This window comes from Phaseolus vulgaris, chromosome 2 (assembly GCF_051622355.1).
Source record: "Phaseolus vulgaris cultivar YP4 chromosome 2, ASM5162235v1, whole genome shotgun sequence".
Taxonomy (NCBI): Eukaryota; Viridiplantae; Streptophyta; class Magnoliopsida; order Fabales; family Fabaceae; genus Phaseolus; species Phaseolus vulgaris.
The window spans coordinates 9672205-9698094 of NC_143499.1; the positions used below are offsets into that span (position 1 = coordinate 9672205).

Consider the following 25890-nt stretch of genomic DNA (forward strand, 5'->3'; position numbering starts at 1 on the left):
TTTGACTTAATTTTTAAAACAAGGAGTAAATTACCATCTTTATCTTTATTTGGACAACACATAATATTTGTAAGAATAAATTTATTTATATTAAATATAGGATTTTAATGTAAAAGAAGAAGACCGAAAAAAAAATAAAGTTTTAAATAGATTTTTAAAAAAATCATTTTTCATTTCAATTCAAAATTACATTTCCTTATGTTTTAACCTTTATTAACTCTGTCCAAAAATTTAGGTTGACTAGTCATTTAAATCGATTACACCTTTCAAGATGTAGCCGTAGATAAATCAAGATAGGTTACAGTAAGTTATCATTTTCCCTATTGTTAAGTCTATCTCTTTTTCTTTCGTTGTTTGAGTCTAAGAAATGGGCAATGTAGTTTGAATAAATGGACTTACTATGTTATAATATTTAGGTAAAATAACTTTTAAACAATTATTATTTATGTATTTTTTAAGTTTTATTTCCTGCTATGTAAATTATTTGTCTTTGTTATGAATTGATCAGGTAAAAGTTATTTTCAAATGTTCAGTTATTTCTAACGTCTCTTTATGCCATGTTAGACGAAGTTTTCACAGTAGAATCTTTTTTGACCATGACCATTAGATAAAGTTTTGTAGATTTTTTTAGATGAAGGTTTTATGTTCTTCTGTTTCTTGTCTTATACAATTGAAGATTCAATTCTTTGACTTGTAAGATGAAATATTTCAAAACAAAACTTTCTTTTGTCTATCATTACTTGTCAAGCGTTAAAATTATTTAAACCATCTAAATATAATGTTGATCATATTAAAATAATATATTATATTTTTGGAATGCTAAAGAGAATCTTAACATCACATTCATCTTAACTAAACAACTTGAAAAAAAATTAACTTAAATTAACTTCTTTTAACCGAGGTAACTTGCAATGCAAGAAATTTACCTCTACAATTCAAAGGTCTCCAAGAAAGTTTATATAACTTCCAAAACTTCAACATGTAGTCAACATCTCTCCTTTGATAGGCTACCCATTTCCTATCATGACACAAAGAGACGTTAGAAATAACTGAACATGAGAAAATAACTCTCGTGTGATCAATTCATAACAAGGACAAATAATTTGTATTGCAAGAGATAAAACTTACAAAAAAAATGCATAAATAATAATTGTTTGAATCAAGTTATTTTACTTAAATATTATAACATAGTAAGACTATTTAGAGTCTTAACTAATCATTTGACAAGAATTTATATTTAATATTATAAGACAAATCGAATAATGATTAGAAGGAATAATTAGAGTTTTTCTTATGAGGTTACTTATTTGAATAAGAACAAAAAGATCCTAAATTATTAACCATTGAAAACCTTCCACGTGTAATTTATTGAATCATATTTTACCAATTACGTGGGAGATTTATCTATTATGAACTAACCATTAAAAAAAAGAATCCAATTCAAAGCAAAATGAAGAACTAGAATTCAAATTGAGAGAAGTGAAATCATAATAAACTTTGCTATAAATAAGAATAATACCATAACATGGATACCATCAAAAGAAAGAAAAAGACATATCAACACATCGATCTTCAAAAGTATTTAGGTAAGGGAATGAGACAATTTTGTATATGTATAATATTCTACTTGTATTCTTCTCGTCAAGTGAGATGTCTCTAACCTTATTATTCTATTTGATTGATATTTATTTGACTTAAAATGGATATTCTCTATTTATTTTACGTGTGACTTTACACTATTTTAAAAAAGTGGAAATTTAAATTATATATAAAAGGAGGTTTTACCTTGGAGATTTCAATAAGTAGTATTTGAATCAAATTAGATCGTCATTTAAATTAAAATTCATTTATCTTAAAGAATCAATACATGAATTATTTAAATTGATGAATTATTTAAATTGATGCATGTGAATAAAATAGTGCATTGGATTATATATTCATATATGTAAATCATGTGTGCGATACAAATTATTATATGATGATTACTCTTGCTTCCTTATTTTCTTTCTGGGTATATTATTTTGTCTTTATAAAATGTAGAGAAATTTTAAATACATGGCATCTCCATTTGTGGGAAATTCTCTGTCATGGTAAATACTACAATTCTAGGATTGGAGTGGAATGTGAACGCATAGAATAATACAAACATTCAAAGGATAATGATATTTTTTGTTAAGATTATCGGATGAAACCATGATCGATAACTGTTGTTTGTATTGTGCCAATAACTAAGACGCATGTTAATCCATTCTACACCATATCAATGGATCAAATCTCATAAATATAATATGAACAAGAGGTTGAAATTTTATATATATATATATATATATATATATATTTATGTGTATCTTTTTTTAAAATATGCAAAAATAAATATATATTTTGTTATATAAATCTCTCTAAATGAATTTGTTCTTGCCGGCTGACCTAGGTCGAGCACTGGTGGTGGATGCTACCTTACTCTATCTTTGCCACAATTATGACTTCGAAGCTCTTGAAATTCTCCAACGGAGGGTGTTCCACCTATAGATTACACTTCGATGATTAAGTCAATGATAACACTTATTTAATAGTATGCCGTGTATATAGCATAGGATCAACTTACCTGGTGGCTAGGGTCTCAAGGCCCTTTTATAACAATCGTCAAGAATTGATAACTGCATAATTAATCTGTTAATATTTTTCCTCGTATTTTTGGGTTATATCTTCACAGAGTATCGTCTCTGACTATTTTTTGTTTGTTTCAAATAACTAACTGAATCAGTTATAATACACATTTACTGTTTGAGTTGTGTTAATTTTACCAAAGATGAATGTTCGTTTGGAGATATTGGGTCTTTTCGTTCTTGAGCCAATTTCGGAAGTTATTATGTACTCAACGTGTACCGTTCTGGCTAATGAGCCAAAGACTCAAGTATTCAGACTATGGATCAAGTGTATCATGATCGGACCAAGGGTCAAGCATATCGAATGGTCGGGCCATGGGACAAGTATGCCGAACAGTACAAAACTATTTGTGAATTTCAATTATTGTTAAAAGGTAGAATCAAGATAGATATGATGCATTATAAAACATTAAGGTAACCATTTGAAGCATAAACTAGTTTTCTATTGTCTAATGAATGAACTTCATATACTTACAAATCTAAATTAATAGTTTTGTCTCATGAAATTATAATTTTTGATATATTTTGAGAAATGAAAAAAAAGTACTTGCCTAACGCTTACCAGATATGAACTCGTGTAAAAGAGTTTCATATTCTCTGAATTCTTCCAATCTTTTTTTTATTAACCAAGCGTAGTTTGTACAAGAAGGAAAATTTTACTTATAAGTGGAGATATTTGGCTACCATGTTACAAAAATGGGTAAGAAACAACGTAAACACAAGACTAATGGTTAATATAAACACAACATTGTTCTTAAAGGAACGAACTTCCCTTACTTAGTTGTCTTGTCATCGGTCTTCGGTCTTTCGTCTTGTCATCCTTTTAGTCTTCTCGATAGGGGTACCTACGATGACACTCCAACACTCAAGTTAGTTTTAAGGGTTAGAGTGTTAGATATTCAAGATAGGAATTTCATTACCTTCCTTCTAAGAGAGGATTGCCTATTTATAGTTACAATTTTGGGTCTTGGGGTGTAGGACTAGCGGAATTGGACCAATGAAGCTTAATTGTCCATTGATCATGATTTTCGTGTAATGACTGTTTAATGATGTATATGTATGTGGGTTTTCGACCTCCCAGTAATACAATATATTAAATTAAAGTATTTATGAATAATTTAAATATTTTTTATTTTCTAAAAATAATAAAAGACCGATTATTTAATTTTAAAAAAATAATTAAAATAAAATAAAGATTAGTTTATCATTCGCACAAGAAGATAAGTAGATTTCATAGAAATAAAATGAATTGGATTAAAATAAATAAAAAATAAATAAGTGAAGTTAGTGAGGGAGGGTAAAAGAAAAAAAAGTGAGAGAAAGAGAGGAAAAGCGAGAGAGAAAAAAATATAATAATAATATTTAAACATTTTGGTCCAATTTCAATGTTTTCTTAGTATTTACACACTCTTGATGTAATATGAGTGTTTCCTATGTATCAAGGTAAGGAGACGAGCTATTTATTATTTTTATACTATTTTAATTGTTTAATCCAGCGATTGGTTTGTCTGAGGTCAACCAGCGAGAACATTTGGTGCCCACCGTGGGGCCTGATAAAATATGATCCCATCCATGTTTACCACTGAGCCTTCCGACGTGATGAGAAACATGAGGCAAGGTCTGCTGGGATCCGAAGGAAGCGATGCCCCCGCCTTACAGCAACTCATGGAGGTCATGAGGGCCCTCTAAGAGGCGAACGAAGAGTAATGACGAGAGAAAGAGCGAAGCCAAGGTCGAGCAGAAGCCCGAGCTGAGCAAGAGCTCCTTCAAGATCGTTTGATGGCAGAAATCGAGGCCTCTCAGATAGCAATGGAGGAACACGCGCAAACCAATGAGGAGTTGCACAAAACCAATGAGGAATTATGGAAGAGCCTGCACCAACATGGTCGACGTTCCACCAGGGAACGGTCTCTGAATTTTTCATCAAAAGATGACCCCAAGCCATTCTCGCAGGAAATCATGGATGAGCTCGTGTCACCTCATTATATCACACCTAAAATCGCCTTTTTCTCGGGAGTAGGAGACCCTGACAATCATCTCACGAAATTCATGGCTCAAATGATCATCTCAGGAGGATCGGATGCCATTTCATGTAAGATGCTCATGGGTACTTTTACAAGTACAGTGGTTTAGTGGAATTTTGGATGGTCACATCACTTCTTTCCCCCAGTTCTTTAAGATGTTTAGAGAACATTTCTCGACCAACAAGGTCAAATCGCCAAGGTTGTACAAACTTTTCTACGTCAGACAAAGGAAGGGAGAGGCACTAAAAGATTATCTAAATAGGTTTTGTGCGGTTGTAGTAAGGCTTCAAACACACGATGAAGATATGATGGTGGCCGCCTTTGTACAAGGGATGGCAGCAGGATCGTTCAGCGATTCGTTAATCAAGAATCCAGCGGAGATATTCTCCGAGGTACGTGAACAAGTTGTTGCTCACATCAAGGCAGAAGAGGCCGTACTCAGAAAGAATGGCAGCTCGCGCTCAAAGCAACCTAGGCCCAAGGAGAGCAACCGAGATCAGTCCCTAAGGGTCAATGAAACCTCCGCTGAGAAGAGAACAGACTCGAGGTACGTCCCATATGTAGCCAAGAGAGATGAGCCCAAGACGAAGGCTAGGGAAGGGTCAACAACCATACCCAAATTCGAGTATGCTATAAAGATCTCTTAAGCATGCTAGGGGTAACGAATAAACTAATGTTTCCCCATATGACAAATCGATTCTTGGGATCGCAAAGAGATGCTTGGTGCGAATTCCACTGAGCATTTGGGCACAACATCGAACAATGCATAACCTTAGGTTTCCAACTGGCTAGCCTGGTCAAAGAGGGATTCTTGAAGGAGTATCTCGAAGCTAACCAAGAAGAACCAAAGGGAGAGGCTGCTATAAAGGACCAAAAACATGAGACATCGGTCCACGGGAATTTGAACACCATTGCGGGAGGATTTTTTGAAGGAGAAAGCTCGGCCTCCATACTTAAACGATACGCGGGAGTAGTGATTCGCCTGGATACAAGGATACCTGATCATCCCCCGAAGCCCACTCTCTACTTTGTGGGTTCTGACTTGGAAGACGTGTTTCCTCATGAGATGATCTAGTGGTGATATTCGTTGTTACTATAGGACAAAAGGTGCACAGAGTTTTGGTCAACCAGGGAAGCTCGATCGATGTGATGTTCTGGGGAACATTCACCTACTTGCAGTTATCCCCTGATTAGTTGAGGCCATACGATGGTTGTTTGGTCGGTTTCTCGGGAGATCAGGTAGAAGTACGAGGATACGTTGAGCTGAGAACGACCTTCTCCAATGAAAGTGCGGCCAGGACGATTACCATCAGGTACATTGTTGTTAACGTGTCTTCTGCTTACAACTTACTTTTAGGGCGACCTTCCTTGAATAGGTTTGGTGTGGTAGCCTCAACTGCCCATATGAAGATGAAGTTGCCTTTTCTTGAAGGAGGGGTGATCACCATAAAGGTCAATCAAAAGATGGAATGAAAATGTTATGAGAGTAGTTTGAAGAATTAAAAGGGAACTTACGAAATTGTCATTCAAGCAAGAGAGCTAGGATGGATTGTGGAGGTAGATGTGCAAGGAGTTAGAAGATAAGATAGCCGATGTGATATCGGAAAACGTGAATGTTTTTGCATGGTCATCGATAGACATGCTCGGGATAGACCCATATTTTCTATGCCATCTGCTTACCACGGATGAAAAGGTCAAACCCGTGGTTCAGAGGCGAAGAAAATTCAATAAAGACAAACGCCTCATCATCCGAGAGAAAACTTAGAAGCTCTTTCATGCTGGCCACATAAGGGAGATTCAATACCCTGATTCGTTGACAAATATTGTGTTGGTAAAGAAGGCCAACGGAAAGTGAAGGATGTGTGTTGACTTCACTGATTTGTTCAAGGCTTGTCCCAAGGATATTCTTACCCACTCCCGAGCATAGACTCCTTGGTTGACAACACTTCATGTTATCGGTTATTAAGTTTCCTAGACGCACTCTCAGGGTATAATAAGATTTGTATGCACCCAAAGGACGAGAGTAAGACAACCTTTATGGATGAGGTCGTTAGTTACTGCTACAAGGTTATGTCCTTTAGCCTGAAATTTTTTGGCACAACTTATCAAAGGCTGATGGATCGGATCCTTTCCCCCAATGCTCGGGCGAAACGTTCAAGTATATGTAGACGACATGGTCGTCACGTCGGAAAGGAAAGATCAACATATTGCCAAATTGGAAGAACTATTTGCAACAATAGCGAAGTACAATGTAAAGCTTAATCTAGATAAATGTGTGTTAGGGGTGGAAACAGGAAAGTTTTTTAGCTTCCTGTTGATTGAAAGGGGCATAAAGGCAAACCCCGACAAATGCGCGACAATCATAGGGATGAGAAGCCCGACCAATGTGAAGGAAGTACACTAGCTATCTGGGTGCATGGCCACCCTCTCTCGTTTCTTGTCGGCCAGTGGAGATAAGGTGATACAAACCAAAGCAACCAGCAGATGACTAAGTACACATCAAGCACTTCACAAAAAGGTCAGTCATCTCACTATACAAAGTTGGACCCCACCAAACCACGAGAAAGCATCAACAAAAAAGAAGAAGCTATAAACTAGAATATCAGAAGTTATTCCTTCTAGTATTTTCCATAAGAGAAAAGTTATGTAAATAAATTGGACTCACTTCGGGGGTCCAAAATAGCAAGATAGGCTAGAATAGGTGCCTATAGCATAATAGAGGGTGTAGTTATCATTTTAGTTTATGCCTAACCCTTTAGGAAGGAAATTTGACCTAGTTTCTAGAAAGACAAGTCTAGGGTGCGGTTTTGACTTAGTCAAACCCTAAAGGCAACCCCTCACACGTTTACTACCCTACCTTTGCCCTTTTTGCCCACCAAGACACCCATTCCTAAAAATAGGGCGCCTTACTCCTTGTATTTACATGTTGAATTTTATAAAAGGAAAACTCTGCACAAATTGTATGAGGCTTCTTAGCTCTAAGCATTAATCTTGAGTGAGTTGAGAGCTCTCAAGTGGCGACCCTCTACACTCATCTTGGAGGAAACCATACTCCAAGTGGCATGTCCCTTCTCAATTCACACCATAAGCTTTCTTCCCTTTATCCATTCTTCCATTTTCCATTACACTTTTATCTTTGTGTTGGTATTCTTGTTTTGTTTCATTTCCTTTTCGGTTTCCTTCCATATCTTGTGTTTCCTTTCATGTCTTTTACATTCCACACCATACATCATGTTCACCTTATTATGTGATTTTCCTTTTTGCCTTTGAAAGTGAACTTTCACACTTACTTAACCACTTGGTTAAGTTCGTGTTCAATAGGGATCTTCCCTAGGTCTCACCATATACTTGTTAAAAATATCAATCATAAGTAAAGTGTCACCTCTAAAATGGAAAAATCTAAAATCAACTCACATCATAAGGGGTACCCCTACTTTCAATGTTTTAAGATGAAAAATCATTTCCTGTGGACTAGTGAATGCGAAGAATTTTTCGCCAAGTTGAAGGAATACTTGGCAAGTCCCCCTGTTCTTGGTAAGCCAATCCCGGGAATCCCTATTCATCTTTAGTTTGCGATTACAGATCGGGGAATCAGCTCAGTCATTCTGCAAGATCATGATAGAGTCCAAAAGCCAGTCTACTTTGTGAGTAAGGTACTGCATGGACTAGAAACTCGATATCAAGCTATTGAAAAGGCCGGCTTAGCTGTGGTGTTCACAGCTTGGCGACTTCGCCCTTATTTCCAAAGCTTTACTATGATCGTGATGGTTGATCTACCAATTCGCAAGGTCCTCCAGAAGCCCGATATACCAAGGCGAATGGTGCATTGGGTGGTGGAGTTATCTGAGTTCGACATACGGTATGAACCACGGGGGCTGATTAAGGGTCATGTATACACCGACTTCATGGTAGAACTTGTTGAACCAAGTGGTGTTCAAGCTTTGAAGAATCCAAAATCCTTTGAAGGATGTTGAAAGGTTGTGCTTGCTGTTGCTGAGTTGTCTTAGATAGGATCTGGGGTAGTTTGAGTTTTGTAATTCACCCTTGATCGAATCCAAAGCATAGGCATTCTCAATCTTTTTAAAAGAAAAGTGTTTTTCAAACTAAGTGAAAAACAACCAATTGTTTTGTCAAAACAACCGATTGTTTTATACTCAGGTGCTTTTAGAAAAGATTGAAAACGGTATTTCAAATGATTGAGCTGTTAAAACCAAAACAACCGATTGATTCGAGAAAAAAACCGATTGTTTGTTTTGGTACCATAACAGAAAAATGGTTTTTGTTTTGACTGAGCTTTAAATGTTTTTAACTGATTACGCTCCAGTCTTTAATGCTTTCACCAATCTTTTAAATGCAATGAATAAGTTTGTTAAGATTTGATAACAAACAATATCTTTGAATACATTCAGAAAAACATATTTGAGTAAAAAACAATTAACACAAGTTTTTAAAAAGAGTTGAGATTGCTTAGAGATTGAGATTGATCAAAGTGTGTGAGATAGAATTTCTGCTTGTATTGATTTCAGATTTGCTTCTTTAACAAGTGTAATCCTTGTATTTGTTGAACAAGAATCTTTGTGTGTTTGCTGAGAAGTGTTGTGTGTTCTTAAGGAGATCAAGATCAGCATTCTTAGTGTTGGTGTGTTGGCCAAGAGAAGTGTGTGTCTTAAGGGGATCAAGGTGACTTTCTTGGTTGTGTTGTAAGTGATCTAGGTTTGATTGCTTAGTGGTGTTCCTCAGTGGTTTCTGAGAAGACTAGATGTAGCTCTGGGTTTAGAGTGAACCAGTATAAATCTCTGTGTGCATTTTTCTCTGTCCCTTAACTCTTTAAATTCAGTTTTGATATTTGTAAACTGGTATAAACAACCAATTGTTTCTGCGAAACAACCGATTGTTTTGTTGGTGCTGTGCTTTTAGCTTTGTGTTTTGAAAAACTGATTTCTTTATCAAGATATTCTCGAAGTAATTTCATTCTAGGCTTAAAAGGTTTCGAAATCCCTCTTTAAACCATTCATCCCCCTCTAGTTTAAAGCCATACATTCTAACAATTGGCATCAAAAGCTTGGTTCTTGAAAGTTATTCAAGTTGATCCAAAAAAATAAAAATAAAATAAAATAAAAAATTTTATGGCTGGAAAACAATCTTTGGAGGAAGGTGCTTCAATCTACAAACCACCTTTATTCTGTGGATTGAATTACAAGTATTGGGAAGCCAGAATGAAAATCTTTGTGGAATCTATTGATCAAGGAATTTGGGATTCAATTGAGAATGGTCCTTACATTCCAAAGTTTAAAAAGAATGGTTCTTTCATTACAAAACCTTTATCTCAATGGACCAATGATGAATGTAAAATGGCCAAGCTTGATTGTACTGCTCAAAACATAATAGCTTCTGCACTAGATACTAATGAGTTTTTCAGGATATCAAAATGCAAAACAGCTAAAGAGATGTGGGACGCACTCAAGGCTGCTCATGGAAACAATGAACCAAAGGAGGAAAAGTCAAAGAGTCAAGAAAGAAGGAAAAGAAGGCAAAACAAGAAAAGCCTCAACCTCTGCTTCATGGCCAAAAAGGAGGATGACTCAAGTAGTGTAAGTTCATCTAACTCCTCAAACTCTGAAAATTATGGTCAATTACTTCAAGCCTTTCAAGAAACGCATGAAGAAGCCAACTGATTGGCCCTCTTGAACAATCGATTAAAAGAAAAGAATAGCTGGCTTGAAAACAGAGTAAGATCACTGGAAGAGGAATTAGAAAATTCAAAAACAGATTTTGAAAACCTTGAAATCATTTACAGAAACTCCTCTTGTAAGTGTAATACTCTTGTTTGTGAAAATTGCGAAAATCTTGAAAATAAGGTTCACTATCTTGTTAACACTGTGGATAAGCTTTCTAAAGGTCAATCCAACTTTGAGAGTGTCTTAGCATCTCAAAACTGTGTTTTTGGAAAAGCTGGATTGGGTTTTAATCCACAAAACAAACAAGATAAATTTTCAAAATCATTTTCGAAAATGCCAGAAAAACAACCGATTGGACCATCGAAACAACCGATTGTTACATGCTTCTATTGCATGAAAAGAGGTCATTCCGTGAGGTTCTGTAAAATCAGAAAATCTGTTGTTCCTAGAGGCTTTATGAAGTGGATTCCTAAGTGCAATAAAGATTCAATTGATGAATATAAACAAAATGGACCCACATTCATAAGGGGACCAAATCTTTGTACTTGAAAATCTTTTTTGTAGGAAATCTAGGAGGAGAGCAAGCAACAATGGTACTTGGGCAGTGGATGCTCCAAGCACATGACAGGGGACAAATCAAAGTTCTTGAGCATCTCCTTTAAGCAAGAAGGGCATGTCACCTATGGGGACAACAATAAAGGAAGGATTCTTGGGAGAGGATCCATAGGAGACAAAGACATCTTGGTCATCCAAGATGTGCTCTATGTGGAAGGTCTAAAGCACAATTTGCTGAGCATTAGCCAACTATGTGACAAGGGATATCAAGTGATGTTCAAGTCAAACACATGTGAAATCTATCTACCCAACACAAAAGAGGTAATGTTGGTAGGTAAGAGAGTAAATAATGTGTATCTTCTAGATATCTCTTCACCATGTTCAATTGGATGTCTTCTATCCAAGCAAGATGAATCTTGGCTTTGGCATAGAAGAATTGCTCATATTCACATGAATCACTTGAACAAGCTAATTTCAAGGGATCTTGTGATTGGGCTACCAAAGCTCAAGTTTGAGAGGGATCACATTTGTGAAACGTGCCAAAAAGGGAAACAAGTGAAAAGTTCTTTTAAAATAAAAAATGTTGTTTCTTCTTTAAAACCCCTTGAACTTCTTCACATGGATCTCTTTTGACCCTCAAGAACTATGAGTCTTGGTAGAAATTATTATGCTCTTGTTATTGTTGATGACTTTTCTAGGTTCACTTTGACTCTTTTCTTGGAATCAAAGAGTGATGCATTTTCTGCATTCAAGAAGCTAGCAAGAAGGTTACAAAATACTAAGAACTACTACATAGGCTCTATTAGAAGTGATCATGGAGGAGAATTCCAAAATGAGAAGTTCAGCAAGTTCTGTGAGAAAATGGGGATTCTGCACAACTTCTCAGCTCCAAGAACTCCACAGCAGAATGGTGTGGTAGAGAGGAAGAACAGGTCTCTTGAAGAGCTAGCAAGGACAATGCTTAGTGAATCATCTCTTCCTAAGTACTTTTGGGAGGATGCAGTGAGCACTTCTTGTTATGTGATGAATAGAGTGCTTATTAGGCCCATTTTGAAGAAAAATCCATATGAACTCTTCAATGGAAAGAAGCCTAACATCAACCATCTCAGAGTTTTTGGCTGCAGTTGTTTCGTTCTCAACAATGGAAAGGAAAACTTGGGGAAGTTTGATGAGAAAGCGGATCTTGGCATCTTCATAGGGTATTCTCTCACTAGTCATGCATATAGAATCTACAATAAGAGGTTGATGACGGTAGAAGAATTAGTTCACGTTGTCTTTGATGGGGTAGATCACAGAAACATCCAAATCCCGAAAACCAGAGCTAAAGAGGACGAACAAAGCATCAGTTTGGAGAAGCTGGAAATTTGTGCAGAAAAACAACCGGTTGATTCGCAGAAACAACCGATTGAAATTCTACAACAGAGTGAGTTGCCCAAAGAGTGGAGGGTTCCTAAAGATCTGTCAGTGGAAAACATCATAGGGCAGATAAAGGAAGGTGTCTCCACATGAAGCTCCATCTCAAACTTCTGCAGGCACACAACTTTCGTCTCACAAATTGTACCAAAGTCAATTGATGAAGCTCTCAAGGATGAGAAGTGGGTTGAAGCTATGCATGAAGAATTGAATCAGTTTGCAAGGAATGAGGTATGGTTTCTTTTCCCTAGAACAGATGAGATGAACATTATAGGTTCGGGGTAGGTATTCAGAAACAAGTTGGATGAAGATGGTGTGATCACAGGGAACAAAGCAAGGCTAGTTGCCAAAGGCTACAATCAAGAGGAGGGCATAGATTATGGTGAAACTTTTGCCCCTGTTGCTAGGTTGGATGCTGTGAGGCTGCTGTTGGATTTTGCTTGTATGAGTGGTTTCAAACTCTTCCAAGTGGATGTCAAGAGTGCTTTCTTGAATGGCTACATCAATGAGGAAGTGTATGTGGATCAACCACCGGGTTTTGAAGATCATAAGCATCCCAACCATGTCTTCAAGTTTAAGAAAGCTTTGTATGGACTGAAGCAAGCTCCAAGGAAGTGGTATGAGAGGCTTAGCAACTTTCTGCTATCACATGGTTATGAAAGGGGAATGGTAGACAAGACTCTCTTCATCAAAAAGTCAAATTCAGAAATAATTCTTGTACAAATCTATGTTGCTAACATCATCTTTGGTGCTACACAAGATAGGTTGTGTGAAGAATTTGTGGCTGCAATGAAAGGTGAGTTTAAAATGTCTATGATAGGAGAATTGTCTTTCTTTCTTGGATTGCAGGTTAAGCAAACAAAGGATGAGATCTTTCTATTTCAATCAAAGTATTGCAAGGAGATTCTCAAGAAATTTGAAATGGAAAGCTGTAAAGAAGCAAGCACTCCAATGCCATCAAGCTGCTATATGGATGTTGATTCTGCTGGAAAGAGTGTAGATCAAACCAAATACAGAGGATTGATTGGCTCATTGCTATATCTAATAGCTAATGGGTCGGACATCATGTTTGTCGTGTGCCTTTGTGCTAGATATCAAGCAAATCCTAAAGAGTCACACTTCAAAGCTGCAAAAAGAATTCTGAAATATCTAAAAGGAACATCAACTGTTGAATTATGGTATCCTTCTCACTCTCCAATTCATTTAATTGGTTATTCAGATTCTGACTTTGCTGGTTGCAAGCTAGATAGGAAGAGTACAAGTGGCACTTTCCACCTTCTTGGCTCAAGCCTAATCTCATGGCATAACAAAAAGCAAGCATATGTTACTCTCTCTACTGCTGAGGCTGAGTATATAGCTGTTGGAAGTTGTTGTGCACAAATTTTATGGCTCAAACAACAACTTGCAGACTTTGGATTAAAGATCAGCAAAGTCTCTTTCATGTGTGATAACACAAGTGCCATCAATCTTACCAAAAATCAAATTCAGCACTCAAGGACCAAACATATTGAGATAAGACATCATTTCATCAGGGATCATGTAAACAATGGGAATTGTGAAGTGAAGTTTGTGGAGACCATACTGCAACTAGCTGACATCTTCACGAAACCACTACCAAAAGAGAGGTTTTTCTTCCTAAGAAATGAGTTAGGTATCCTTGATCTTAATAATCTCTCCTAAATCTGTGTCGTTTCTGTTAAAGTCTATTTGTGAAGACAAATAGGAGGAGAATTAATTGGTCTTGTGTATCCTTATCTGAAACTGTTTAATTCTGTTAAAATCTTTGATATAAAATTGTTTTCTCCTGCTGGTGATAAAAACAACTGATTGTTTCGAGTAAACAACCGATTGTTTATCAGATTTTATGTTTTAAATGTGTGAAAACTAACCTGCTGTTGTAAGAAGCATTGGATGGTAGATATGCTATTTTTTGCAGGTACTGCTTTAGATTCAATCAAGTCAAACACAAGCACCAGGGATTTATCTTTATCAAATAAGGGGAGATTGTTGAACCAAGTGGTGTTCAAGCTTTGAAGAATCCAAAACCCTTTGAAGGATGTTGAAGGGTTGTGCTTGCTGTTGCTGAGTTGTCTTAGATAGGATCTGGGGTAGTTTGAGTTTTGTAATTCACCCTTGATCGAATCCAAAGCATAGGCATTCTCAATCTTTTTAAAAGAAAAGTGTTTTTCAAACTAAGTGAAAAACAACTGATTGTTTTGTCGAAACAACCGATTGTTTTGTCGAAACAACCGATTGTTTTGTCGAAACAACAACCGATTGTTTCTGCGAAACAACCGATTGTTTTGTTGGTGCTGTGCTTTTAGCTTTGTGTTTTGAAAAACTGATTTCTTTATCAAGATATTCTCGAAGTAATTTCATTCAAGGCTTAAAATTTTTCGAAATCCCTCTTTAAACCATTCACCCCTGCTCTAGTTTAAAGCCATACATTCTAACAGAACTTTCATCTGAGGACTTCCAGTCCAATCCCAATGAGTTCCAGTGGGTTTCATGGATCCTCCAACCAACAAGGGAGTGGAGCTAAGTCATTTTAGAAGGAACAAGCGGGCTCTTAATCGAACAAGCCCTTAGGTTTCCGTTTAAAGCGAGCAAAAATCAAGTCGAGTACGAGGCCTAGATAGCAGGGATGTTGCTAGCCAAATAATTGGGAGCTTAGAGCTTGTTAGTGAAAAGTGACTCATTGCTCGTCATCGGGCAAGTCACATACGAGTATCAGACTAAGGACTCGCAATTAGCTTCATACCTCAGGTATGTAAGGATCTTGAGGGCAGTTTTCTCTATGTTTGACCTTGCTCATGTTCCCAGAGAGCACAACTCCCAAGCAGACTTGTTGTCTAGGCTAGCTAGTTCAGAGAAGGGAGGTCAGTAGAGGTCAGTGATTCAGGAGACATTAAAGTCACCTAGGACAACTGTAGAAGGGTTGTCCGAGGTCGACCACATGGAGGTCTTAGGGATCCCCTTAGGAAAGGGGAGAAGGCATCAATTGATGATTCAAGAAACCTTGAAAGTCCCAAGAATAACCATCCATGAGTTATTCGAGGATGAATTTCTTGAAGTTTTGCAGGGCAACACCACAAAGACTTGGGTAACACCCTACAAGCGTTACCTCGATGATGGGTTACTTTCCGCTAAGCCTGCAGAGGCCAAGATTGTTTTGATGAATGCTAGTCGGTATACCCTGATAGATGGAAACCTTTTTCGCCACGGTTATACCCACTCAATCTTCACATGTGTAAGCGGAGATCAATGCACCCGCATAATGGTTGAGCTTCATGAAGGCATTTGTGGCAGTCACATAGGAGGGCAAGCTCTCTCATTGAAAGTTATCCGAGCTGGGTATTATTGGTCGATGGTGAAGGACGATTGTGTGAGATACGTCCAACATAGTGAGCAATGTCAGAAGCACGTTTATTGGTACCATGTGCCAACTGAGGACCTGCGATCAATTTATATATCCCATGGCCTTTCCACTTGTGGGGGAGAGACATTTTAGGTCCTTTCCCTTTGGCGATATGTCAAATGAAGTACCTCATTATGGCCATTGAGTACTTCATCAAATGGATTGAAGTTGAGCCAGTTCCACAAATAACTGCTCATAAGTTCCAGCATTTTGTGTGGAATAACATTGTGTACCGTTTTGGGATTTCGAGACACCTAGTGTCCGACAACGAAACTCAATTCACTAGTCAACAGTTGGGTAAGTTGTGCTTGGAGCTCGGGACAAAACAGGTGTTCACTTCGGTAGAACACCCCCACTTGAGCCTTCTCCATCTAGATTCGTTTAGCTTCTTCATATAGATCGGTCAGGCGCTTGGCTTCAGCTCGGGTATGGTCGTTGAGGCGGTTGATTTCAGCCTAGAGACGTTATACTTCCTTCTGAAGTTCCACGCTTTCCTTGACCTATTGATCATTAGCAGCCTTCTGATCTTGGGCCTTAGCAATAACCAGGCAACCCATGGCAAACGCCTTCCCAAATTGCTTCATGGTGTCACGAAGAAGGTGATTCTGGTCATGGACCATGAGCCTAGCCCTATCCTCGTTGGGCAGAAAGAAAGTCTCGCCATGGGTTGGAACGTCAAAATTGGGGTCCCATGGGCTTTTCCCCATTGAGCTCTCGATCTCGCATTCCTGAATGACGACAACCTCTTGGTGTGGAGCTCGGCCATCTGAATGAGAATGCTCGGCAGGAGGAACACTCGCCTTCCTTTTTTTTCTTGAAGACTAGCCTGTAGGTGGTTTCCTCGTCCTGATCGATGGGGGGCTGAGTAATCATAGCTAGAGTCTTCCTTTTATGCATCAAAGATTCCTTGGGCATGCTAGCAGTTGCCCACATCTTTTTAGCTTGCTTCTCTTTGCTGATGTTGAACAACATTCTCTCTGCAAAGAAAACAAGTAAATGATTAATGACAGTAATAGACTTGACTCTACTAAAGGTGGGAAATGAGAAGTACCAATATAGGCTTTCAAGGCACCAAGGATATACTCTTTGGTTAGCAGATAAGAGGTGTCAAAGACAACCTTCAAGCTTGTCAAAAAATCACATATCCCCTGATCTTTTGGTGACAAGTCCTTCAGTCGTCGAGCACTTTGGAATCTGGGTTCAGGGGTCCAATAGGATCAGATCTCCTGTGGAAGCTAGATTTTAAGGAATTTACCTTTAAAAATTTTGTATGATGATTGGAAGAGGGTGAGCAAAGCTCTTCCAGGGCACCATTTAAGGAAACCCATAACTGATAGCCTGAATATTTGGCCTTAAAGAAATATAGAAAAACTTCCACAGTCGGCAATATGTCGATCTGTGAACATAAGATTTTAAAGGCACGAATAAATGCCCAGCTATTTGGATGTAGCTGGGCAAGAGCTACATTGATCTCGATTAGTAGCTCCTTTTCAAAAATGGACAAAGGAAGACGCAGGAGATTTTTCTTAAAGAACGTGGCATAAAAGAAACAAAATGGACCATCAGGGTCTGACGATTCATCATAACAAATAGGCTCATTTTCCCTACATTCTACCATTTTTACAAATCCTTCATGTCTTTTACTCAAGGTACAACCATTTTCTCTCAACTCCCTAATACGTGAACGAGTGGTGTAATAAGAGTTTTTTTTAAAAAAAATATCCCTTTTAGCCCAGGAGTACATAAAACCTTAATCCATCGCAGTTATAGTTAGAACACAAGCATAAACACAAACAAAATACAAGCACATTTTAGGCTAGGCAAAGTAAGCAAATCGAAACGAGATTTCAGTTCAGGCAATGCAATCTGCAAGATGAGTAAACAAATGGCAATAGAGATTAGTGGAGGAAAGATACTTAGTGCGACAGTGGTGGGTGATAGCTCAATGGTGAGAAGAAATGCGAAAAAGGCTTTTGGAGTAATGGAAGTTCTGAGAATAGAAGGGTTGTGAGTGAAGAAAGAGGAAATGGGTTTTTAATTATTTGAAAGAGGAAGATGAAGCGACAGTGCTCCCTCGTCGTTGATGCACATGCCACATGGACGCTTCAGATTTAGTGCGGTAAGATATCTCATCAGGAAAACGCTTTGGTCACCGCACCTCACCTGCCTTCTGTGGAAGCGTCACGTCAGTTGCCAACGCTGGAAAGACTCTTCGCCTAGCCAAGCTCAGCTCGAGCCTGGGGGGCTTGTGTATTGGTCAGGAGTGCTCGGGACCTTAGTCCAATCGTTTAGGTATGGTCAGCTCAGTTGTGGGCGAGTATGGGCCCAAAAGGCGGGTCACGAGCTCGACCCAAATGCTGGTAGTCATCTCAAAAAAGATAATTAAAATAGGGATAATTAAAAAGATAATTGGTTATAATACATATCTTTACTAAAACAAATAAAAGTTGTGGGATATAAAGTAGTTAACACCCGAGAATAAAGGTGCATATAAGCAGAATATTTTTTTGTTATGATTATATGCTTTCTGTTGAGATTATGGTCTCATTAGTGAAAACTGTTGAAGGTGTTGGTTTATTAGTGTCTAAGTTCAAGAGGGGGGGTGAATTGACCTTATAAAATTTTCAATTAGATTCAGATTTTTCACAAAACAGAGAAAAGGAATTGATATATTTTGGAAAAAACATATTTATTTTTTTCGCTTACTTCAACAAGACCACATTCTAGTTATATAATTTTTAGATATTAAGAGTATTTAACAGTAAGCCATGCATCACATTAATATGCACAGATGAAAAACAAATAGTTGAATCAAGAGACGTTTTTGAATATCAAACCACACACTTGAATGAACCGTGTCAATTGATAGACTTGATTTTTATAAAACAATGTACTTCAATTATCTCCAAATTAGTCACTCAGATTACAACAAAATATAAAGATCGGTTTTCCAGAAATCAAGAACATTAAGAACAGACCTAGAAAGAACATATTCAATTTTAATTGAACATGTTTATTTTCTGTCAGATCAACACACAAAACTGTAAATTGTTGATCAAGAGTGATCAAGTGCTTTGAAGAATTCAAATCCAAAGTGTTTGATGGAAGGTTGGTGTTGCTGCTGTGTTTGGGTGGGATCTGGGTATAATAGAATGTGATCCACTCCTTTGTTGAATCTAAAGCTGATGTGATTTAAAACCTTTTTTAGATCAAGTGTTTTTTCAACTAAGTGAAAAACAACCTGTTGTTTTGTCGAACCAACCGGTTGTTTTACTCTTAGGAGTTTTGAAAAGGTTGAAAACTGTTTTAGTTTGGTTGACTTAACTGTCAAGCCAAACAATCGGTTGTTTCGTGGTTTCAACCGATTGTTTCTTTGAAAATCCTAACAAAATTCAGTTTTGAATGATTGAATGTGCTTTAAATGTTTTTCAATTGAATACGCTCCTTCATTAATTGCTTTGACAAATCTTTGGAAAACATAAATGGTTTGAGATATATGTGAACTATTGTTTGATTTATGTATTAAGTATTGACTATTGTAACAAAGATACATTTGTTTCACTAATGATCTAAGTCACATAAAGTAAAATATTCGATGGTGAGAAGTTGATGGGAGAGTTCTTACACACCATGTAGATACACAACTTGGGCTGTAATGAACTTACTATGATCCATTCTCTTAGGTTCGCTTGTGAATCTAACTCTTGTGTATTGAATCAGATATTAGTCTTTAGTAAGACATACTTAATAGGAGCCTTTTGGAAGGTGTTAGTTGATATTGCACTTGTTGAATATTTTTAAGTATACATCAATGTGTAGTCTATATTGTTGTTGTACATTGATATTTGAAGGAGATCGAATGGTTGTGCTCTATTGATTAAAATGTCTTCTTTTATATATATTCTTGTGTTGAAAAATTATTTCAATATTTTACCCTTACATATTTTATTTGTGTTGTGAACTACGATGATTGTATTATATACATGAATATATATGAGTACATGTGCACGATGAATATTTGGAAGAGAATGCATATTTGACTTTCCTTTTATGAATAATTCATACGATTCACTAATGAATTTATAATATAATGGATAGTTAATTTTTAGGGTGCTACATTTCTCATAATACAAGTTACATTTTCAAGTTTCCAGTAGAGTGTGAACACCCCAAATAGCTTAGTAAGCTTTAAAGGACAAGGATCAATACTTCTAACATTTACAATATCCCTAATAAGTCTCATCATTATCATAGTCATTATTTTTGCAACCTCTACTCATGTTAACTCATTATATATGTCTCTACAATAATCTATATTTGAAATATATAATCAAATTATAATCCTAATAGTAAAATACGTATATTTATATGTATTTTATAATATATATATATATATATATATATATATAAAATGTTAAATAAGTAATAAAGTTATTATATTTTGATAAAAGTAAATAAAGTTATAATTTTTTAAAAAAAATAAAAGTTTTCATGTTAGGCATCACTATGCAACTTGATATCTCAGCTATGTTGACACCTCAAGTAACAACAATCATTTGCCATGAAAAAATAAATATTATTAAAAAAAAGAATACAAAAATATGGGGGACTAAACCAAAACCCATATGTTAACAAAAACGATACATAAGTAGACTCTATTCATAAAGAATTCTAAAAACAAACTAGATGGTAGCCTATTATACCAATGAAAAAATTCTCTATGAATAAATTATAAATTAGCCAACTTATAACAAACGCATTTCCTTCACGAAAAATATGAGTAACCCTAAACTTTATTTTCCCTCAGTAATTAAGAGAAGTATTTCATCGATTATGAAACATCCAAGAAACATTAGTCCTAGCAGTAAACACAACACAAAGCAAAGTAGAATCACATTCCAACTAGACATTAGTAAATCCCATCTTTTGAACTTCCTCCATAGCATGCATAATCCCATAAAACTCAGCGAACAGAGCTGTCTGAACTTCAAAAAACGCAGAGAAAACTCCAATAAACCTCCCGTACTCCCACGAAAAATACCTTCACGGAAAAGTTATAAATTATAACTTGAATTATTAAGTTAGTAAAAAAAATTACTTATAATTTAATAAAATTAGTAACAAAAGATGTTATAATATATAATAAATATAAATTTATTTTGAAAATATATAAGAATATCCGAGTATAGTATAGTGGAAAGCAAACCCTTGGTAAACTATAGTTTATGATATAATTTTATTATGAGAATATTTATAAAAAGAAAATATTAAAAAAAGAAAAATGAGGTGAAAAGAAGGAGGGTATGGTGTAGATAGTGAGAGATCCTTCCCTAAATTCCGAGCGCCACTCTGATAGGGACTGATCGGACAGGTTGCTCTTGTCTTTTTCCCCTCTTTCTCATCCCATCTCTCTCTCCCTTATTCTATTTTCTTTTTTCAACAACAGAGTTAAAACTGTTGCTGTTTCATGCACACTGCAAAACCACAACCACTGTTTCTTCACAACTTCGGATTCTTCTCATCAAACACCCAAATCACGTGTATATTATCAAAATAATATGAATGTCCATGTTTTTTTTTAAATGAAGGTCTCAGTTAAAGAACTGTGGTTATACATATAATAATTACACTACATTGTTCATATAATTAATTATTAAAATAATTGTATCTTTTGATAGTGTCAATCAACTTATATTTCACACAGAGATGCTGAGGTTTCCTTAGAGGTAGAACAGACATATTGTACCGAATTTACTGAAACAAATAGTTTTAAAAAATTTAAATATATGAATAAGTTGCATAAAATTAAAAAAACAGTATTTTCAAATATAAATTTAAATTAAAAGAAATCATTTTCAAAGTTTATATTTTTTTTTAATCGTCCTTCAAAATACAAGAAAAAAAAAAGTTTTAGCGAAGATTATTTACGGAGGTTAATATAAATTTAGGAATTGATTTAATTAACGGAGATTTTTTAAAACCTAAGCAAAATAAAGGAGATTTTTTTAATCTTCATTAAATTTCAATGGTTTGTTTTAAAACCTCAGCAAAATAACAGATATTTTTTTAACCTTCGTTAAATTATAAAGATTTATTCTAAAACTTCAGCAAAATAATGGAAGTTTTTTTAACTTTCAATAAGTTCTAAAGGTTTATTCTACAACCTCAACAAATTAACAGAGAAGTCTTTTTAACCGTTGTTAAGTTTCAAAGGTTTATTCTAAAATCTCAACAAAATAATGAAGGTCTTTTTAACCTTCAAAGTCCAAAAATTTATTGTAGAACCTTAATAAAACACTCCAGATTTTTCAAAATTCAATAAATAAATATAATTAAATCTATTTATAAATAAATAATTAAAAACTATATAATTTTAATATATTTTATAACTAAATTCTCTAAAATTTTGAAAGTTAACTTCACATTACAAATAAGTTTTCTATAGTTTCAAAATTTACTTTAAAAACTCAGCAAAATAACATTGGATTATAAGTATTTCAACAACTAATCTTGGATAATAAGTATTTCAACAGTATTTGCATATTTCTTATGATTCATGGTAGTTTGTTTATATAATTCTTAGCTTTTTTGTTACAAAGTCATACTTTAAAAAACCTAACTTATTTTGTTTTAGCTTTTGATGTACGTATATTTTATGTGCAATTTTAGTTTTAGTTATAATTTTTAATATTTAATTCTCATATTTTTGAATGATTTTAAATTAATGCCTTTATTTTAAGATGCATTTAATAATTAATTCATTGTGAAAGTGAGAAGTAATAAAGTTAATTAATATGTTATTGCAATCTTTAGCCAATAACACACATGGCTTTGAAGCCCACATTTGAAAGATAATGCAACTATTTAGGGTATATAGAGCAGTGTGATATCAAATGATGGATTTCCTATGAGCTCTTCTTGGATGTTTGTGGAAGATGATGCGGAAGCTTAATGGAAGAGATGAACAAGGTCCTCCTAAGAGGTGTGGTGACCTTGAAGGTGCATGAAGAGTGTGGAAATGGGGAGGTTCGACCAGCCCCTTTGAAGGTGGTGAAATGAAGATTAAAACCTAGAAGCTAGGCAAGGAGTAATGTATGACACTAAATTGGCAGCATAACAATACTCTATTCAATCTTGAAAATACAAGGTGTAGGCTCCTCTTTTTATAGGCTAAAGAAGATCATAATGCAACCCTAATGCTAAACAAAATGAAATGCAAATTACATCACATGGGCACATGGAGCACATGGTCGGTCCTAGTGGGAGAAATCTTCTAGAAACCGTGAGCAATCTAGGGTAAATCAAAAGGAGACAAGTTTATGCTTTTCAACACTACACTAAATACTAAGCTACCCCTAATGGGCCTTCATGTAGCATGTACAAGTTCCTTTCTCTACCATCCTAATGCGTGGAGATGCTTGGCCATGGACCTAGTGATAGGTCCTAGACGCTCTAGTCTTCCTCCTAGACGCTCCCTTTCTAGACACCCTTCATCTTAGGGTAGACGCTCTTCACCTTGTGCTAGACGCTCCCCACTTGGCTCTAGACATTCTAGACTTGGCTCTTGTCTTCCATGGGGTGGTGAGCTTGGCTCTCCTCCATCAAACACTAGTTGTTTTCAAGTTAGGTAACACTAGCTTGTAACTCAAGTTGGGGAGTAAGGTGATGGAAGAAGTAATATTGGACCAAGAATAATATAGTGTCTTATTAAGTGTTTCTTCTCCTTAGATATAATAGACATAAGTGTGTTTGAATTGTGATTCCTTGTTAGGACTGCCATCAATAATCATTGAGCATGTGTCGGATCGGAGAGTAGTGTGTCTACGGTGGAAAAGAAATCAGGAGGATCGTTAGAGAAGGTGGAAAATGGAGTTGAAGGTTATTTCAAACGGCAAGTCATTTTACGAAAATTTTGAAACCCGTGATATTTTATGGAGGTTTTGAAACCCATGGTATTTTACGGAGGTTCTTAAACCAATGGTATTTAACAGGGGTGTTGAAAGACTTTTCCTGAGGTTTAAAAAAACCTCGGAAAACACATTCCTCATGGATGGTTTAGCGGGAGAAACTGCAATTCTGGATAAATGACTTAATAGAGGTTTTAACATTGGATAATGGAAAATTAAATCCCATTAAAACTATTTTTTCTTTTTTTTTTCAAAATTGTATTTAAAAAAGCTGAATTTTGTTGTTTTTATCTATATTTGAAAGTGTGTTTTCATGCACAACTTTTTTTTTTAAGTTTTGCAAATAATAACAACACAGGTGGAAGACGAGTTGCTTTTAACCAAAGAAATTAATTAAATTTAAATGTTTAAATTTAAAAATGAGTTTAAAAGAAAATTAGTATACTTTTTATTATTATTAAATTTAAAAATCCTTTTACAAAAATCAGTCTGAAAGCACGACTTTCAAAAAACAAAGTACCTATGATTTAGAAAAGAAATTGTAGTCATACTTTCAAATATGAATTTAAGAAAAATAACACAACGAAATAGATCGAAATTTAAAATATGATTTATGTTTCTTTTATTCAAATTCGTGTTTGTAAATTTAATTTTTTTATTTTGAAATCATACTTATAACCACCACTTATTTATATGTACAAATTTTTAAAATCATACTAAAAATAACACATTTTTAGTAAAAATCAGCCATAATAGTTTTTCCTATTTAGTGACAGGGAGATATTAAATGGTATCAATAATAAGATATGACAATAGATGAATATATTTTGTGTGATATATGATAAAAAATAAATATCACTCACTATTCAAGATTTGATTGATATAGTTCCAAGAAAGTATTTTACAATCAAGATTCAAGAAAAAAATAGTAAAGAAAAAAATAAACCAATAAACGAAAATAATTTGAAACCAAATATTACGATCGTTAAATTAATGATTTGATGTTTAATATTTTTAACCTTCTACGGAAGGTTTCGCAGTGTCCAAAGGGAGAATAAAATAAAAAACAAGACATAGAAAGATAAAATCACAAACTGGTAACAAAACTCACTCAATAAATAGAAAAAAAAATGTATCTATAAAATCTTCTAGAAGAAAAAAATTAATATGATTTTTCAAAAATTAAAATTAATTTATATATAAACTGATTTATAGAAAAAAAATTCATTTTTAAAAATTTATTTTTAAGTTGTGAATAAATTAATTTTAACTGATAAAAAAATCATTTAACTTTTTCAATTTTCTTCCCTGAAAATCTTAAATAAGTTGTTCATACATATAAATAAGATATATTCACCCAAATTTTAATTTAATATCATCATGAATTATTTGATATTTTAAATGACCGATTTAGTTTTTGTGTCTTTATAGAAATATTATTACAAGAATGTTATTTTCTTAAGAAATATTTCATATAATATCCAATCATTTGGATGTATTTATCTAAAACAAATACATTCAAATTTTTTTCATATTGCATGATAATGTTCTTTATGATTGAAGTTAACACCCTTCTATCACTACAAGAAAACCACTTATTAGAGTGGGCCAAAAACGGACGCAAAACATTGAAAACGGACGCTTATGCGTCAGTTTTGTGTCCGCTGGGCATCCCACGAGAAAAGGCTGGAAGCAAATTAAAAATAGCGTGGGCCACTATATTGGACGCACATTGCGTCGGCCTAACCCACGCAAAGTGGACGCAAAACGCATAAGATAAATATGGTGTTTGCGTCGGCTAGGCCCATGCAAATGAGATCAGATTTTGCGTCGGCCTGGCCCACACAAAAGTCGACGCATAAAAAAAAAGTTAGCGTGGGCCACTGGCCGACGCATATAGGGAAGAAAAAAAAATTATTTTTTTGCAAACCAGATTACCTGTAAAGAAAAAATCTCAACCAAATCACATTCAGAAAATATCTATCATCCACAAACACATCCAAAGTATGAATACTTTTACAATTAAAATTGTACTTTACAAATTTAACTAGAAGTAGCAGCAAAATGAATTCCATAGTGATAGGATAAACCTGTAAAAAAATGTAAAGAATATAAATAAATAAATGAAATAATTAAAATACTTAGTGTATAATAAAAATGTAAAATAGTTAAACTTACATTATAGAATGCACTTTAAGGAACAAGTTGATCATCCTGTTCTGGATCATA

The 25890-nt window shown here is 35.1% G+C and overlaps 1 protein-coding gene across 1 annotated transcript; it reads left to right on the plus strand.

Moving 5' to 3' along the window:
• Positions 1-15292: 15292 nt before the first annotated feature.
• LOC137809003 (uncharacterized) lies at positions 15293-15847 on the plus strand. Its single transcript, XM_068610146.1, has one exon. The coding sequence runs from the start codon at positions 15293-15295 to the stop codon at positions 15845-15847; it is 555 nt and encodes a 184-aa protein (XP_068466247.1).
• The last annotated feature ends 10043 nt before the right edge of the window (positions 15848-25890 follow it).